This window comes from Anas platyrhynchos, chromosome 6 (genome assembly GCF_047663525.1).
Source record: "Anas platyrhynchos isolate ZD024472 breed Pekin duck chromosome 6, IASCAAS_PekinDuck_T2T, whole genome shotgun sequence".
Classification (NCBI taxonomy): domain Eukaryota; kingdom Metazoa; phylum Chordata; class Aves; order Anseriformes; family Anatidae; genus Anas; species Anas platyrhynchos.
In genome coordinates, this window is record NC_092592.1 from 12,776,494 (window position 1) to 12,793,037 (window position 16,544).

Genomic DNA, 16,544 nt, shown 5'->3' on the forward strand with positions numbered 1-16,544 from the left:
CGTGGTATCTGTGTAGGGGAGGAAGAAGCAATTGAGCATGGTGGGAGTCTAAGGACATCCCATTTTGGTGACAGAGACTTACAGTTGCTTTACAGTGTTTGCAATTACACAGAGCATGGCTCATAACAAGCATGTGTAAAAGTGTTTAAAAACTGTGACCTGTACACAATCAAGCTTTTTTTTTTCTTTTCTGTAGAGTATCAGTTGTGGGGATTTTGCTTTTTTTGTGTGATGAACACGTGGCCTAGGAACACACATGCAGACTCTTTTAGACTAATCACATAAATTAAAATCTAAGAACTTTTTTTTTTTCATTTTCACATTAGTTTCTAAAGAGTTCTTGTGAGAGTCTTGAAGAAATGAGTACATAATCTAAGTTGCTTTGAAAACATCAGACTTAAATCACCTATCACTTGCATGCATTTCTTGGTCTTAGAGATAAAATTGTCCTTTACAACTTAATTAACAAATCACACTCTTGCATCGAAGAGTTCATAATGTTAAAACAATGGAGAAAAAAAATCAAATCTTTGTGCAAAATATTTCCTGCAACAGCAGCTAGGCATGTTGATACAAACAGCTGGCTGAACTATGTTGTTTCTTTTTGGCAAATATATTGCTCTAGAAAGTTTGCAGACCAATTTCCTCTCTCTTCCCAAAAGAACTCAGTTTACATCACAGTAATTTCTTTTGAGGAAAGAAACTGGCTGATACAGAAGTTAAACGTTTAGAACATCTCTGCCTTGTATTTGTTCCTCAGTAGGTAGTTGCAGTGCATGCTAGTCTGCTGGAGATTTTTGTTTGTTTTACAGGAAGTGATGCATGCCCTAAGACAGACTTGGCATACGAGTTGCTTTGTCTGTGCCGCTTGTAAGAAGCCTTTTGGGAATAGCCTCTTTCACATGGAAGATGGAGAGCCATACTGTGAGAAAGGTATGGCAAACGGGACACTTCTGCTTAGTAATCATGTACTTTATGTTGTATGGAAGCAACATACGAATAAAGCAATTGCTGAATAAAATAAAACTGGCTACCCATCCAGAATGGATCTTGCTTCCACTGCCTGCATATACAAATGATTCCTTCTTGGTATTTTTCTCCACTTTGTGATAGACTGGCAGAGTGCTGGTGTTTTTGCCTCTAAGTTCCAGAGCACCTTACCTTTCATTTCTCTCCCTCCACTTTTGCTCCTGTCCCCCATGCCTTGCCTGGTAGATTCTATTCACCAGAAAGCTACCTATTACAGGGGCAAGAAACTCTTCTGGTAGTGCTTCAATACAGTATGTGTGGTTTGCTGCCCCTATTTTCTCTACTACGCTGTTTAATACTTCTACTCACCCCTACAATTGATCAACATGTGAAAAGAGCTCTGCCCAGATGTGCAACACATGGTAGTACAGATTCTGCTTTTTGAGTGCTGGAACAAATGAACTGCTTCTTGCCAACTAAGATCAGAAAAGGTCAGGATTTCCAAAAGTATAGAAAGAGTAATATGGTTTAATAACTGGAGCTTGCCATGCAAGTGAGTTGCCTGACAGGGTCAGGAAGCAGGCAAAGGTTAAACTGGTATTCCCACTGTAAGCTCAGCCTTATCCATTTAACATGCTTCTGGCCTAGTTCTCTCTGGAGATGCAGTCTTTATGTTGTGCAAATCAAGTTTTACATAACAGAGTAACTCCTAGTGAAGAATGAAAATCCTACAACATGACTGACTTGGTACCTACCCTTTAAAGTTGGAGGTTTTCCCATAGCCTCTAATTACTCTCAAAAATTCCATATATCTTTTGAGTTTTTGCTATTCTTTTCCAAGGCAAGGTAATTCCATATTGGACATGATATTCAAAATAAAAACGTATTAAGCAGCCAGTACGGGGTTTCTATAACGTTCTTTCTTAATGCAGAAAAAGCATAGCATTTCAACATTAAATAGATGACATAAATCTACTCATGGAAACTTAAACTATGCTTCTACACCACCCTTAAAGTTAACGCTTACTGGGCATTAGGTTGTACTTTGTATGACCATATTTGCCCATATAAATAGCTTTCACATACATTAAAGCTAATGTAAGACTAATGTGAGAAACATAACTTTGAATTTCATGCACTTTTTATGCTTGTTCTCTGTGTTTGTGGTGACAGCTTGTAGTTCTGTACTGACATAGGGTGTTGCACTGAATTTGTATTTAAATAATGAAAAAAGCAGCTTAGAATTTCATTTGGGGAGGGGTTCGCTGAATGTAGTAAGAAACTCTGGGCAAAAATAATAAAAATTATTCACTGGAAACTTTATTTCTCTTGGGTGTAATAAGATTATGTTAAAGAATTTGTTCTAAATTAATTGTTTCTGTTTGTTTGTTTCTAGATTATATCGCTTTGTTCAGCACAAAATGCCATGGCTGTGATTTTCCTGTTGAAGCTGGAGATAAATTCATTGAAGCCCTTGGACACACTTGGCATGACACCTGCTTCATTTGTGCTGTAGGTTCTATACCAAATACTATCTCATTTCTTTATACTTACGATAAAAGTTGTTAAGTAATATTAGAAGATCTGGAAGCAGAAATGACTAACATATGCCTGAGGATGCAGAGGGATTAAATTTGATTTTTTACTTGCAGATGGAGTGGAATGGGAGTCATTTCTCTTCTCCTCTGTAAACTTTTATTAGAATTATTAAATTTGACCATCACAAGTGAGTGCTTTTTAATAAAGCATACAATTTTAGAGAGTCTGTATGTACCGTTACATATAGCACTATTTGCTATTATTCTTTCCAGTATTTACCAAATAAATATAAATCAGGATATAGAATAAATTAAAACCATACTGAAAAGGATAGCCATAATTTTACAAAGCAGCACAGTTTACAATTCCATTCAGAATGCTGGATGAAACTTGCAACAAGGAGTCTGTTTAGAGAGTGAACAGAATGAACAGTAACGAACAGAGAAGTTGGTCACGCTCTTCAGTCTGTGGTGTGCGTACAGCTATATAGCGTGGCTGTATTCCCACAACGCGCACAAAGCAGTAAAAGCCATATGATAAATGGTACTTTTCATATAGATCTAATGCAGCTGTGCTGCTCCCCAGTGTATTGTTCCTAAGGTAGTAGTAGTTCGAACATCTAATTAGCTAAAAATAGTATGTTGGCCACACCACAAGTGAGAATTTCTAATGTTTGTTAGACTTTAAAATTCAGGTTGAAGAGTAGGAAGTATAAAAATGTCCATAAATATCTTAGGCTAAGCTGGCTACTGGTCTTTCAAGGGTACATGAAGTGAGTAGCAGCACAATGGTGTTCTGTGAATACGGAAATATCTTTGAAATTCTAACATGGAAAGCAATACCAAGACAGCCATTTTCCTTCACAAAATAAGAGCTATTAGTCACTTATAGAAGACATTTTACCTGAACGCTTCCTGTTCTATTTTGCTTGTTCATTTAACTGGATCCTTATGTATTTATTTAATTAGTAACCCAGTTTTTAGTAGAGGTGAAATCTGTTTCATTAATGCAGTTCTCACAGCTGTTTTTGCAGGAGCTAATTTTAGTTTCAGTCAGCTAAAAGTCATATGCAAATAAACAAGTGAACTTTTCTGATGTGCTTTTCCTTATATCCATTCACATGGTTTTCCTTTCACATGATGTGGCACATCACTAAGGTCTTAAGCCTGCCATAAGCATTTGGGACAATATTATTATTCTTGCTCCTAGATTCTGATGTACTGGCTTCCTTAAGTGGTTCTGGTTAACTCTGACCTTGCAAGTGGTGTTGCAGTGCCCTGTGTGGGTATCCATACAATTCCAGGGCAGGTAAAACTGATGTAAATATGGGCTGCCCTGCCCTCAGCCATGCATTTTCACATGCTTTATGTCAACACTGGCACTTATGCAGCCAGGCAGTGAATTCTATTGGTTGAAAAAGAACCTGGTAAGAAGTAATTTGTTTTCAGTGCTATCATCTGTCTGAATGACTCATTCCTTGGTCACATAAACACCAATATTAGAATGAAGTACTGAGGGGAACGAGTATCTGTTGGTACCCTGGCAGGGTGGTACCACTGGGACCATAGTAGCTAACCAGAGCTGTTAAAATTGTAAGATTGAACATTACAGGGATCAGAATCCAGGTCTTAAAGTCTGAGCCAGCTGCATGTGCTTGAGTGTGCCACTATTCGTTGAGGTCTGCATAGGCACTATGGACATGTCATGCTGAAGACGGTTAAGTGTCCAGACTTCGTCTTAATAGAAACTAGTGAACTTAGTGGATAGTGGTGGCAGGAAAATACAAAGTGACAGCTGATGCAAACCAAGACCTAACTTCAGCATGGAGCAGGAAACCTGCCAGGGGAAATCAAATGTACTTCTGTATTGTGTTGTCTAGACATAGTCAAAGAAACATGTGGGCAGAAAAAAAAAAAAAAAAAAAAACAGTTCAAATTGATAATCACATTTCTTTCTTTTTCTCGCTTTTTTTCCTGTGTGATTTCTGATTGTGTTTATTATTAATTCTAGGTATGCCATGTGAATTTGGAAGGTCATCCATTCTATTCCAAGAAGGATAAGCCACTGTGCAAGAAACATGCCCATGCAATCAATGTTTAAAAAAAGATTTGGAAGTCAGTAATGTTGGGAAAAAGTGATGACTAACTAGGCAATTACAAAGTTAATATCCATAACTAGCATTTCTCTTGGTAAAAGCTAGGAAGTTGACACTTCCGAAGTTTAATTTTAATCTCTTTCTTATAAGCAGAACATGCATTTGCATGTTTCATACAAAAACCTACTGAATGAATAATCAAAAACAAAAGAACTAGTCAATTTGAAAATAGATTATTAGCTCAGCAGTTTGGAGAAATACTGACTAAAACCTGTAACATAAAATGTAATATAGAAATACAGTTTCAAATGAACTACCCACTGCGGTTTTACTGCTTAGACCACACACTAGTGTTTAAGAATAACAGGAAAAGTCCTTTTTTGTAATAACTCATTTTCTTTCCTGCAAAGAATGAGTAAGTGCTACATGAACAATAATATGTAGAACCAAAGGCCATAGCTTTCAAAGGGAAATAAATAGGCTAGGGTTTTCTCTATGAAAAGTGTGTGCTATTCCATTATGTTGTGGTGCTACCTCATAGCATCAAATACTTTAGATTCTTTCCAAATAAGAAGTTTGCCTTGAATGCATATGTAGCTGGGAGTCTAGGAGACAATGACTAACTTAGTTTGAGAACAAAGTGGAAACAGAATTAATTAACTCCTTCCACACCCCCGTAAGATTGAGAAAAGCAAGTTGGGTCAACCTTGCTAGTGCACTGGGTTTTTACACGGGTGGTAGATACCTCACTTTTAAATCACAATGGAAAAGGGCATCTGGCTTTTCCAGCTTGCTCTTAAATTGAATGGAATAGGGCTGGCTGGAAAGGAACTATGGCTGTTAATTCAAAACCAGATTGCCTTTCCTCTTGTGGAAAAAAAAAATATGGAAAGTTGCTTTGGTTTCTAATTCCCAGTGATATCAGTGGGAAATTGGAATCTACATCTGGATCTTCACATTGATAAACAATGATGACTCACTTCCATCTACTACAACTAGGAAGTGGTAAATAGCTTGCAAAAGTTCCCTACTCTATCCTACAACTTTCAAGTTGCTCAAACATTTATCAAACTTTTTTTTTTTTTTTTTTCCAAAAGAGCAATACTTGTAGTACTGGTAATGATTTTGAATTTTTAATTTTAAATATCAATGACTTTCGCATTGGAGACAACAGTCTAATAGAAAGTGGAATTAAAATGGAAAGCCTGATGACTATTCAAGTTTTATTAATTTGTTTAAATGAGAATTGTGATTGTGTGTTGCCAGCTTGTAGTACTGACAGTTTTGAATTAGTATTGCTGAGGCTGAGTTCTGTGGGCCACATTCTGGTACCACCTGCACCCTCTTGTACCTTCTGTTTTGAGTAACCAGGAATGACTTGGCATTGTCTGCCTTTTGCCTCCTATAGGTAATGCCCATTCTAAGAAAATAGGTCTTTTTAGTGATGAAAAATTATCCAAAGCTTTAGGGAGAAGTGGGGGAAGGAGGAAATAGAAGAAAATTGGGGTTCTAAAATATGAATTAAGTTAGCTTGGAGGCAGTCCACGTCTTGGAAAAAAAAAAAAAAAAACAACCTAAACTGCCTGTGGCAATTCTGAGATGTATGACCTGAGTTTATTCAGTAGGTATCATAGTTCTCACTGATCTTAGCAGTGATCTGATCTGGAGTGCTACTGGGTCAGATTTTTTACGCATGAATTATTCTAAAATTACTACATTATATGCAAAGCCTTTTGTTTTTCTATAGCAAACACATTTTCTGTTTTCAGTCAGTGCTGGGCTGCTGTAAATCTGATCAATGTAATTCCATTGATCACGAAATCCAAAGCTCTGGGCTTATAATGTTCTTCAGAAGAATTAACTGTAATCGTGGAAATTAAATAACTCTCAATCATATTTAACTTCATTACATACCTTTTTAAAACTGTGAGACAATTCTATATTTCCTTTTAATTTTTGAATGCCGTCAACAAAATTGTATGAATTATTCTCTATTATTTAAGAGAATTTGTATCAGCATATTATATACTAAGACTACATTGAAGATGCTCAGTAGGCACATTTCTGTGTTACCCACTGACTGAGACTAGTCTCTTACTATGATCAGACTCTCAAAACAGGGAGTCAGACTCCTTGGCAGGACACAAAATACTAGGGCATGTGATGCCTCAGGAGTTTCATGATCTAATCTACGTGCGTGTCTCTCTCCCTCTCCACCCTCAATGTCCCTAAAAGCTCCCTTTTTGCTGTCACTGTGAAGGAGTTGTAAACTGTGAAGGTTGTAACTACGGTTCTATCATAACATTTTGGAGATGGTCAGAGAGGAACAGCTGCAGCTTTGGTAGGGGTACAGTCTGTGCAGAGATGGTGGTAGGCTGCAAGGCTGAGACTGCTCCTTTCTTCTCCCTGTTTACAAGGAGATTGACAGGTGAAGTGGCCCAGGTCAGCCTGTGAGGAGCTCAGGTGCACAGTGGTGTGGGACTTCCATCAGGGAGAAGTGAGGCTTGGATCAGAGAGGGCAGAGCACCCTCAGCAGCCAGAATGTGGGGGCTTGGGAGGCCTCCAGTTGGGTGTGGAAAGGTGAGGCATTGGGGAGGTGGGGAAAGTCCTTACTGATGCTGGGGCTGGAGGAAGGGAAGAGCTAGATAAGGCCAGTTGCACGAAGCTGACATATTAGATACTCAGGGTGGGGCAGAGGGTGAAAGGAGGAATAGCTAGGCTGACTTGCTACAGTCAAGGAAAGGTCTTGTAGCAAGAAATTAGGGTACAAGAAGCTCACATATGAATTTATACAGAACGGGTTAGCAAGGAAGTTCCAGGATCCCACCTAGTAATTTTGAAGTCAGCAATGCAGAAGGGTGACTGCAATATGTGCAAGTATAGCTGAGCTAGCTTGCGAGTCGCAACAGAGAAAACGCCGCAGCACAGACAGTGGGAGCTGTACTAACTTGACAGAGCCCTGAAAATTTCCTTGGACAGCTAATCTGCACTGTAACGCATGCCCTGACTCCAGCTGGTGTCTGAGCAAGTGAGATTAAAGCTAGTTTACATATCACTGTATGAGATACAGTGATATCTCTGAGTGAAGAACAGAGATACCCTGAGGATTATCGTGTAATAAATTTCCTGTTTTGACTTGTGCTGCTTCATAATATGGTCCAAAAGTAGGGAATCCACTTACCTGCCCTTGATATCTGTAATAAGATATATTTTTTGCACATATGCGAACCAGAAATTTGTGAATAGTAGTATAGTATTTTAACTTTCACAGGGGTAGAATCCCACCTAACTGCTGATACTCTTCTGCCACATCTCACCTTTGTGATATAGGGGGGAAGACGCATAGATAGATCTACAATTCAGAATAGGGCCCTGCAACTATCACTGAATACAAATGCTGTACAAAAATAGTGTTTGCAAGATGAATAATATGTACTTGTTTATGTTTTATGTCTTGTAACTGATGCCTGGGATAAGTCATAAGTTCCTCTAAATATTTATATTCATTCTAATTAACATGGGACTTTACATAATAAAATAAAGATCCTGGACCTCTGAATGATCAAATAAGAAGACCCATCTTTTATCTAATTAAAAAGTGTTCAGTTTCTTTTCAGTCAGAGGCTTCAAAAGTGATCTTAATGCTTTTTCTTTTTCTGCTGCTTTTGCAGAAAAGAGTAAATTAAACATTTCCAAAGAAGACTTTGCTTTTATTATCTGAAAAAAGCAGAACACTGACCTGACTTCTTTTTCATGTTAGTTTTTAGTGTATTGGATTCACACACGGTGCATTTCTAAAATTAATTTAAAACAAGGAAAAGTATTTTACTTTGGTCCTTCAGTGGTCAGCACTTTGAGTGAAATGTTTTGTTAAAGACTATTCATATTTATGTTTAATAATGTGAATGTCCACAGCACTGAACACACTTATTAGTGTCTAATGCTGGGCACACTAATATTTATTGGCAATACTTGTCTCCAGGTAGCAGATGTTAATTTGTTTAGTATTTATAAACATTGGAATTTGAAACGGAGTGATTTCTTGCCTGCAGTGATCATACTAGAAGTCTAGGTTTTATAAAATATTTACATGTTAACTTGATGCCACAAGTGCCCTTGCTTTTTAGATACATATTTTTCTTAAGTTCCTAGTTATTTCAGAAACAGAATATAGCATGGTTTATGAGGTGTGAGTAACTGTACTCTGCATGAATTATCTGTGCCAACATGAATAAAACAGTCTAGTAATAAAAGAAATGTACAAATACATTTAAAACTTTATGATTTGGGTATATTTATTAATATGGCATGTGAACAACTTGACAGCTTTCAGTCATGTAGTACTGATAAGAAAGCATATACGAGGTTGTATTCTCTACTTCAGATTTGAAAATAAAAGCATTGGTTTCAACTGTATTGTATGTCAGTCTTGAATGTTTTATTAACCAAATTATGCTGTTTTAAACAAATGTTAGTGTGCTTAAAAGATGCAGTGTACTAACAGTACATGTTGTAACTTAGCATGACTTGTATATTCACAGACCTTATTGTGTCAACAACTACTGTTTATAGTAACTTTACGAGGAATGGGTAACTTCTGTCTTGAGTTACATGGATGCATCTGAGAACAAAGTTTAGTTGCCTAAATTCAGGTGGGTGTTCTTCCGTTTCTTAGCAGAAGTGACTTTAAATAATATACAAAATGCTTTAAATGTTCTCATTGAACTCCAGTGCCAAAAAGTACTTTGAAATGAAAGGATATCTTCGTATAGCAGCATGGCTTATTAGAACAGCCATTTTGTGCATTCCTAATCCACACCCCTTAGGCATGCGGTATTTTTAAAGGTACAACTAATTATATTAAAGCTAATTAAAAACTTAGATAATAAATGGACAGACTTGGCTTTAGATGGCATTTCAAAGTACAGCATAAGGAATTGCAACTTTGCACACTCTGATTTTATTTTATACCATAATTTCTGTTTACAATGTGCCTAAGGTAAAACACAATTCATAAGAATGACTAGAACGTACCCAGTTTGCTGTCAGTTCTGAACTGCTGTTTTTCCAGATTGTCTGTTCTGACCTTTAACCTTGGCATTAGCCATTTGTGCCTAAACAGTGCACCACGATCCCGGGAGAGTTCAGCTGTAGGAAGTGGAAGCAATAGAGGCACAGTACTGTGCCAGCTAATAGGGTGCAAAAAAAGTGAACAGAGCAAAGTTCATTAGAGAAGGACGTGGTTCAAAATAGCTTGACAAGTGTTGCATTAAGAGCTTCTTAATAGAAGAGAGGTTATACTTTGCTCTGAAGAAAATGGTGATTTCAAAACTATAGGCTTTGGCATTGTTTTTCCCCCTAAATAATGAATCTTAAATTCTGCCAGTTTCTGTTGATTAAGAAAGAAAGGAATGTGTGAATGAGACTGCTGAAACCATTATTGAATACACAATGAAATGCTTTGTTCTCTCGGCCAAATCAGAGAGTTATGGATGAGATTCAGATTATATTCAGACACAAATTCTTTGCCGTATGCATATAAAACATGCCCTTAGATATATGTTAAAAGTACAGTTCCTCCTCTCTCAGGAAGATTGGATCAAAAGAAAACAGAAACAAATGTATTAATAAGGACCGTTAGACTGAGTCACACAATTTTTCTGTGTAATAAGCACAACCTGATTTTTTTTTAGAAACTAACCCTTTGAACATATTTTTCCTTTAAAATTTTCCAGATTTTAACTGTGAGGGAATAATCAATAAATATACATAAAGTGTCATTAATACATCTTCCTTTACTGTAAAATATTTTATAATCTTGCTACTTTAGAATTCAGATTATTTTAATTAATGACAAAGATGTTATGGGAATTCTTCTGCTTACTACGTGCAGTGTTACTGAAAAAGAGTTGAGGTCTTTCTGAAACTGAAGTTATTATTTATTTTTCCTTTAATTACGAGATGTACATTAAAAAGAAAAATATAACTTTCAGTTTAATAAAAGAGATGGTCCTTGTGGAAGGAATACAACTTGCTACCAGAAAGCTATGAAAGTTGCTGTTCTTTTGGAATGTTTTATTCGTATGGTGCATTATAGGGGTTGTTCTGGATTTCTAGGAAGCTTTATAAATATCTATATCCATAATTTCAAAGGCTCTCATTTCAGAAGAAAAGAAACGTTTACAGTATTTTATTAATTTTAAGATCTAATCAAAGATCTTTTATTAGATTTTAAGATTAATCAAAATTAATTTTAAGATCTAATCATAGACTGGAAAATAGTGTTGGGATCAAGGTTTAGCTTGGTTTAAAGACATCTTAATGCTGATGAATGCAACCATGCATAAATGTATGTATGGAACACATGCATGAATTGAAACAAGACTCTACTCAGAATTGCGTCTCTGGTTCCCTTTAACTGGATGCATTTTGTACTTGCAGTATTTCAGCCTAAATTGTTGGAGTCATATAGTCCATTTACTATACTCAGCAAAATAATAAAGCATTAAACTGTATGCACTCAGAGACCTAGCTTTTGTTGTCAGGTATTTGTGCTTTATGAGAGAGCTCCTCTAGACTTGGCATGGCATGGGAGATGTGGGAGCAGAAAGAAGGGCACACTTTCAAGAATCCGGCTTCATATAAAAACACACCACTTCAGATGACAAATAAGAACTTTATTTATGTATTATAAACAAACAAAAAAACCCAACAAATACATTTCATAACCAGATGTTGTTCTGCAGTACCTAATTCCAGTGGTAGGCCTGCATCTTCCATGACCATTTTTCTTTTTCTTCCTGGAAATTCTACCCTGTGCTGACTCTGAGGACGTAATAAATTTGTCTATGTTTTCTGCACATGTGGAAACCTGAACTGAGTTACTGTTACACATGCTTGCAAGCTGTGTAATAATTTGGGGTAGGAAGCAATGTAATGTGCTGTGAAGCTAGTGGAAATGTACTCAGCCTAATGCATCCTGGAAATACCAGATTTACTGAAATTTATTGTGGATACACAATATATATGACAGTTACCGAAAGTTTCTGCTTTACTGGATGTACATTACATAGCATCTATGCTACACTGAACATACTTTTGGCCAAAAAATCATTGCAAGAAATGTGGTAGTCCTAGCCAGAGGGGTTCAGGTTCTAGCTATCATATCAAATATAGCGTACCTGAATCTAAACTCTTGTTATGGAATAATGACAGAGCACAGTTAGCTTTTCAGACACTATTTCCAGTACCAGCTGCTGCAGCAAAAGAAGGAGAATACAACTGTATTTTATTATGTGGATGATGATTTTCTGCCATCTGTATTATGTAGACCGGTTTCTGCAATGGCAGCTTTTCTGAGTTGGCATTCTGTGGTTACTTTTCTATGACCCTGACTAGACTGAATTCAAATTTGCAAAGATTTCGGTTCATTTGGCAGAATTTATCTGTGCTCCTCCTGAAGGATTCCACTATTCCCCCACATCACTTATTTTGTGATTTTACACATCTTATGGATTTTAAACAGGCTGGTGGTGTTAATTACACCTATGCATGCCTATGGTTAGGAGGAACATCCTGAGGGATTAAATTCTTAGTAGCAAATACAAAACACGTTATCCCCCTTGTATAGACTTACATGGCTGTTGGAGACTTCACTGATTTTCTAAGCCATCACAGAAGCTGCTCTCTGTTTGGAAGCACCCTAAGAAGAAAAGTTCAGTGTTACTAAAAAGTAGACAGTAAAGTTTGGGGTCAGCATATATCACTAGGGACCAGATTTGCACTATTTTGTACAACCTCAAACAGTCTTTGCTCTCACATAGTTCTCACCAGAGAAGAAGGAAAAAAAAAAAAAAAAAAGCGCGTAACAGAAATGCTGGGCTGTTACTACTGCTTCCTAACTCTGGTAAGACTCTCCATCCCATCCCCCTCCAGCTTCAGGAACTTTATTGGCACAGAAGGATATAAATTACATCTCTGTGTGCCAGCTTCAGAGAATCTGACCACAAAAACTTAAGCTGAGAAGATTTTTACTCATCCTGCTAACGAACAGTGACAAAGTCTTGTTTCTTCTGATCTAGTAACATTATAAGAAAAAGGAACAATCTTCAAGCCAAATGTTTGGTCCTTTGATTATTAAGTTCCACTACTTAAAAATGAACCATTGCTATTAAAGAGGGCACATGTGAAAAGAGTAAAATTAGATACAAATGTAAGAGTGTGAAAACGTAAAGAGAAAGTGCCGTTAACACTACAATTAACCACCCAATTTACTCTTCCTTTATTCATCACAGGATAATTCATTGTAACTGAATTAATGGTGAAAGGTTCAGTAATAGGCCTTCCTAAGGAAACAGGAGCAGTGTATCAGGATATCCTTCTTCCGCCCCAGAGTACCAATACTTTCAATTTTATATACAACGGAAGCAATTAATTGTAACACAAAGAAGCACAGCTGCGTTTCCTGATGGTCACACGTGCAATAGCTACTATTGTTTAGCGTTTTGAATGTGTACACTGAGAGCTGTTTGATTGCTTTGAACATTTTATATTTTGGGTAGTAGCTTTTGAATTTATAATGGCATTTTAATATGCTACTATCTTAGATCCAATCCTGCATTCCTAATCAGGTAATGTTTTGCTGATGTCAGAGGGAGTTTGAACTGAATTAGGTATAGCTGCCAAATCCAGAGACTTGCAGACACAGGCCATTTCTTACTGGAAGCAAAGGAGGTTACAGATTGTTTGTCAGGAGTTGTTTTTAGTTGCACGTGATGTTTTTTTAAACTTGTTCAAGTTCCCGTGCATATTCAAGTATCTTCAAGACTGAGGGAGAAAAGCCTAATTTCTGTGCTTTTAATTTCATTACACAGTTTTAGATTTATTAGGTGGCTGCTGTGACTGAAATACAAGCATATCCTCTTCTTTTCGATTTAGTAGACCTGTATTATATTATTTGTGCGAGAGTATGGAAAAAAAAGGTGAGATTATTTTGCTGCATTTCTTCTTATTTACTGGTAATGCATTCATGGTTAATTATAATTACTTGGTTCATTTGTTTTGTATAGGATTCAGATCTCTTTCATTCTGACAACCTTGGAACACAACATTTTCAGTTCTGTAAATGTCCCTCTTTGTAAATCCCAACACTACCCACCATAGCTGCCAGCAACAATGCTGCTTGAATCAATACCTCTTGAGGACAAAGTTATATCAAGACAGACTTTTTTTCTGTACTATAAAGAGTTCTCCTTGTTTAACAGCAGGCTAAAAAAACATTTTCTATTTTAGCATTCAGTTTCTGTAGCTGAAAAGGACAGTGGTCAAGAACTGAATTATTTGTTAAAAAGGCTTGAAGAGATGAAGCTTCAGCATCAACAGGAGAAAGTTAATATGATATGGTTTTGGATCTAAGGATTACCCAAACTTGTAAAGGAGACTAACAAACGCCTCCTACAATAAAAGGTAGAGAAACACAGATATATATTAACGTATTATAAATATTCTCAGAGAGAAGCTAATAATTAAAGCTTCCTTGCAGATCATTTGGCACTGCAGAGTGGCAGTTAATTCTGAATGTCATGTTAAAAATCAGCACTGGACTCTAACCCTAAACATTTAATCTTGTTAGAGCAAATGAAGACTTTCTAGATTTTATTTGCCTGCATGTAGGGGAAAACATATTCCTAGCTCTCAAAAAACAACACAAGAAAAAACAGAAACGCGAAGCTCAACAAGGCATAGAAAGGAAAGGGAAAAAAAAAGAAAAAGCAACAGGAAATTTGGTTCTTGACTGCAAAATGTCTCCTAGAGCACTTGTAAAATAAGGCAAAACACTCCCATTACTACAGCCCTTGGCAAGATGCAGTTGTGGTCCCTAATATACAGCTCATTAAGGAATCCGTTTGCATCCCAGAGCAGCTGCCTAAGGCACGTCACAGGTACAGACAGCTCTTATGTCCTCCTTCCTTGCTGTCTGCATGCACAAGGCTAAAGAAGAATCTGGTCAGCAGAGACCAAGAGGGAACCCCGGAGTACACCAAGTGCTTCACTGTGGGAAGAGTTTCCTCCCGCCTGTGCTCTGCACATTGAGCTGGCACTCTGGAGTCTCTCCCAGCGCTCTCCAGTCCTGCCACGTGCTTGGTTCCACATCACGCCTTTTGGGCTGAAGGTTGCACAGGGCTTGCAATGCTGGTGAATACTTCCTCCTTTTTAATATCAGTGCTTCATGAGCAGAAAGTTTTGCAAAACATCTTCCCCCACAGATAGATTGATTGTGCCTTATCAAATTAATTATGCTTACATTTAAAATACTTAATACAACCCAAGACATGTCTAACTAATAGACAGCTCAATTAATCTATAATCAAAGGAATGTGTTTTCAAGTAAAACAGTTCTGGAAAAAGGCAAAGCCAAATTCACATCATTTAAAGTGAAAAAAATTGTGTCCCTGTCTGAAGGGTAATATTCTCTTAATATGTAACATGGAATATTTATTTTGGTAACAGTAACAGAGAAGCACTCATCTAATTGCAAACAGTTTTCAAAATTGCAGTTGGCTCAGATTTTAGACATATGAATTCCAGAGACTGAAGTGAAGAAGGATCTACAAAGATAACGTCCTATCACATGGATGACCTTCTACCTATACATATGCCTTTGTTCTTAAAGATCTTTTGATATTTAAGATTTGCAGTTCCCAAGTGATTCCAAGAACTAATAAGAAATTTCTGGAGAGGAAATGACAAAGAAAGCAGCTGGAAGGCTATCCAAAAATCATGATTTTATTTCTGTAATACAGCTCTTTTCATCCTGACAATCTTGAACTGCTCTTTCTGTATTTCATGCTAGGCTTCCACAGCCCATCCTGGCCAAGTGTAGAATGAATACATGTTTATTTTCAGATTTTCAGACTGCAGTGTCTATGAGTGTTGCTCCATTAACAAAATAAATACCTCATGTTACCAAAACCTGACGTGTCCAAGTTTTTGCAGATTCCTAAATCCTGACCAGGTGAGATGTCTGTTACTGATAACTAGCTGACTGGAACCCTGCATCTTTCTGAGTGTCTATCACCTGAAGTATTCGTCTTTGATTTAAACAGGTATCTCTACCTATCCCACAAGGTAAACAGGGCAAAACAGATCAAGACAGGTTTGATTCTTCGTGTTATCCTTGACAAAAATCTGAGGTTAAATTTTCACAGTTACTCTCATTAGGAGAAATACAACTAGGCTCTTGCATCACCAGGTTGAATGTCTCACACATCAGCATTGGCCAGCAATCCCCTCTTCTCACACAGTTGTATGACTGTCAGTGCGGAATTTTACTTTAAACACATTGTTTTCATAGTTTTGTTGTTAATCCATACATTTCAAAAAATCAGTTTATACCTACACAAAATTGGAACCATACTGTAAGTTCTGCACTGTTTTGAAAGATGCCAGTACTTTCCACACGATGTTTCATCAGACATCCCTCACAATCCTGCGATCCAAATACCTTTTAAGGTTGTTATGATTCATCATTTTACATCAAGATTCAGCTCTGTCTCCTACAGCCCATATATTATGATAACGTAGTTTACTTTTACTGAATTTATTTTGTGATTAAGACTAGTATTTACACAGCCCGATACTCCTTACCAATGCAAAAAAAGATATACTGGTATGGCAATGAAAACCTCATTCTCAGCAACATTATTTCTGACCTAACGGGCTATCACTTGAGTGATACCACTTCAGTGCCTGAGTGACTTAAAAAGTAGCAGCTGAGAGAGTAATTTCTGTGATTTGCAAATTTACTTATTAGAGATTGGTTGAAAACAATCTATTTTGTACAAGGTTCAAAATAGATTTGTTTCGATCAAACAAATTTCAAGGCTAGTGGCTTTTGCCGAATCCAGGCACACTGGATTCAAATCACTATCTAGCATCTGAA

The 16,544-nt window shown here is 37.0% G+C and overlaps 1 protein-coding gene and 1 long non-coding RNA gene across 24 annotated transcripts in view; one reads left to right on the plus strand and one right to left on the minus strand.

Annotated features, from left to right (window-relative positions):
* The window catches only part of LDB3 (LIM domain binding 3), a 121,431-nt gene extending 112,412 nt beyond the window's left edge, over positions 1 to 9,019 (plus strand). For 21 of the 22 annotated variants that reach the window (XM_038181044.2, XM_038181040.2, XM_038181045.2 and 18 more), the window contains 3 exons: positions 813 to 933; positions 2,366 to 2,481; positions 4,519 to 9,019. In XM_038181044.2, coding sequence (XP_038036972.1) covers positions 813 to 933; positions 2,366 to 2,481; positions 4,519 to 4,608 — 327 coding nt within the window. In that variant the 3' untranslated portion in view covers positions 4,609 to 9,019. Of the gene's footprint in view, positions 1 to 812; positions 934 to 2,365; positions 2,482 to 4,518 lie in introns of those variants that run through there. The other variant, XR_011810346.1, reaches the window with a different exon arrangement.
* LOC106019172 (uncharacterized) overlaps positions 1 to 16,544 on the minus strand; it is a 90,840-nt gene that overhangs the window by 72,405 nt on the left and 1,891 nt on the right. For both annotated transcript variants that reach the window (XR_011810348.1, XR_011810349.1), the window contains exon 2: positions 12,240 to 12,305. This is a non-coding gene — a long non-coding RNA (uncharacterized lncRNA). The remainder of the gene's footprint in view (positions 1 to 12,239; positions 12,306 to 16,544) is intronic.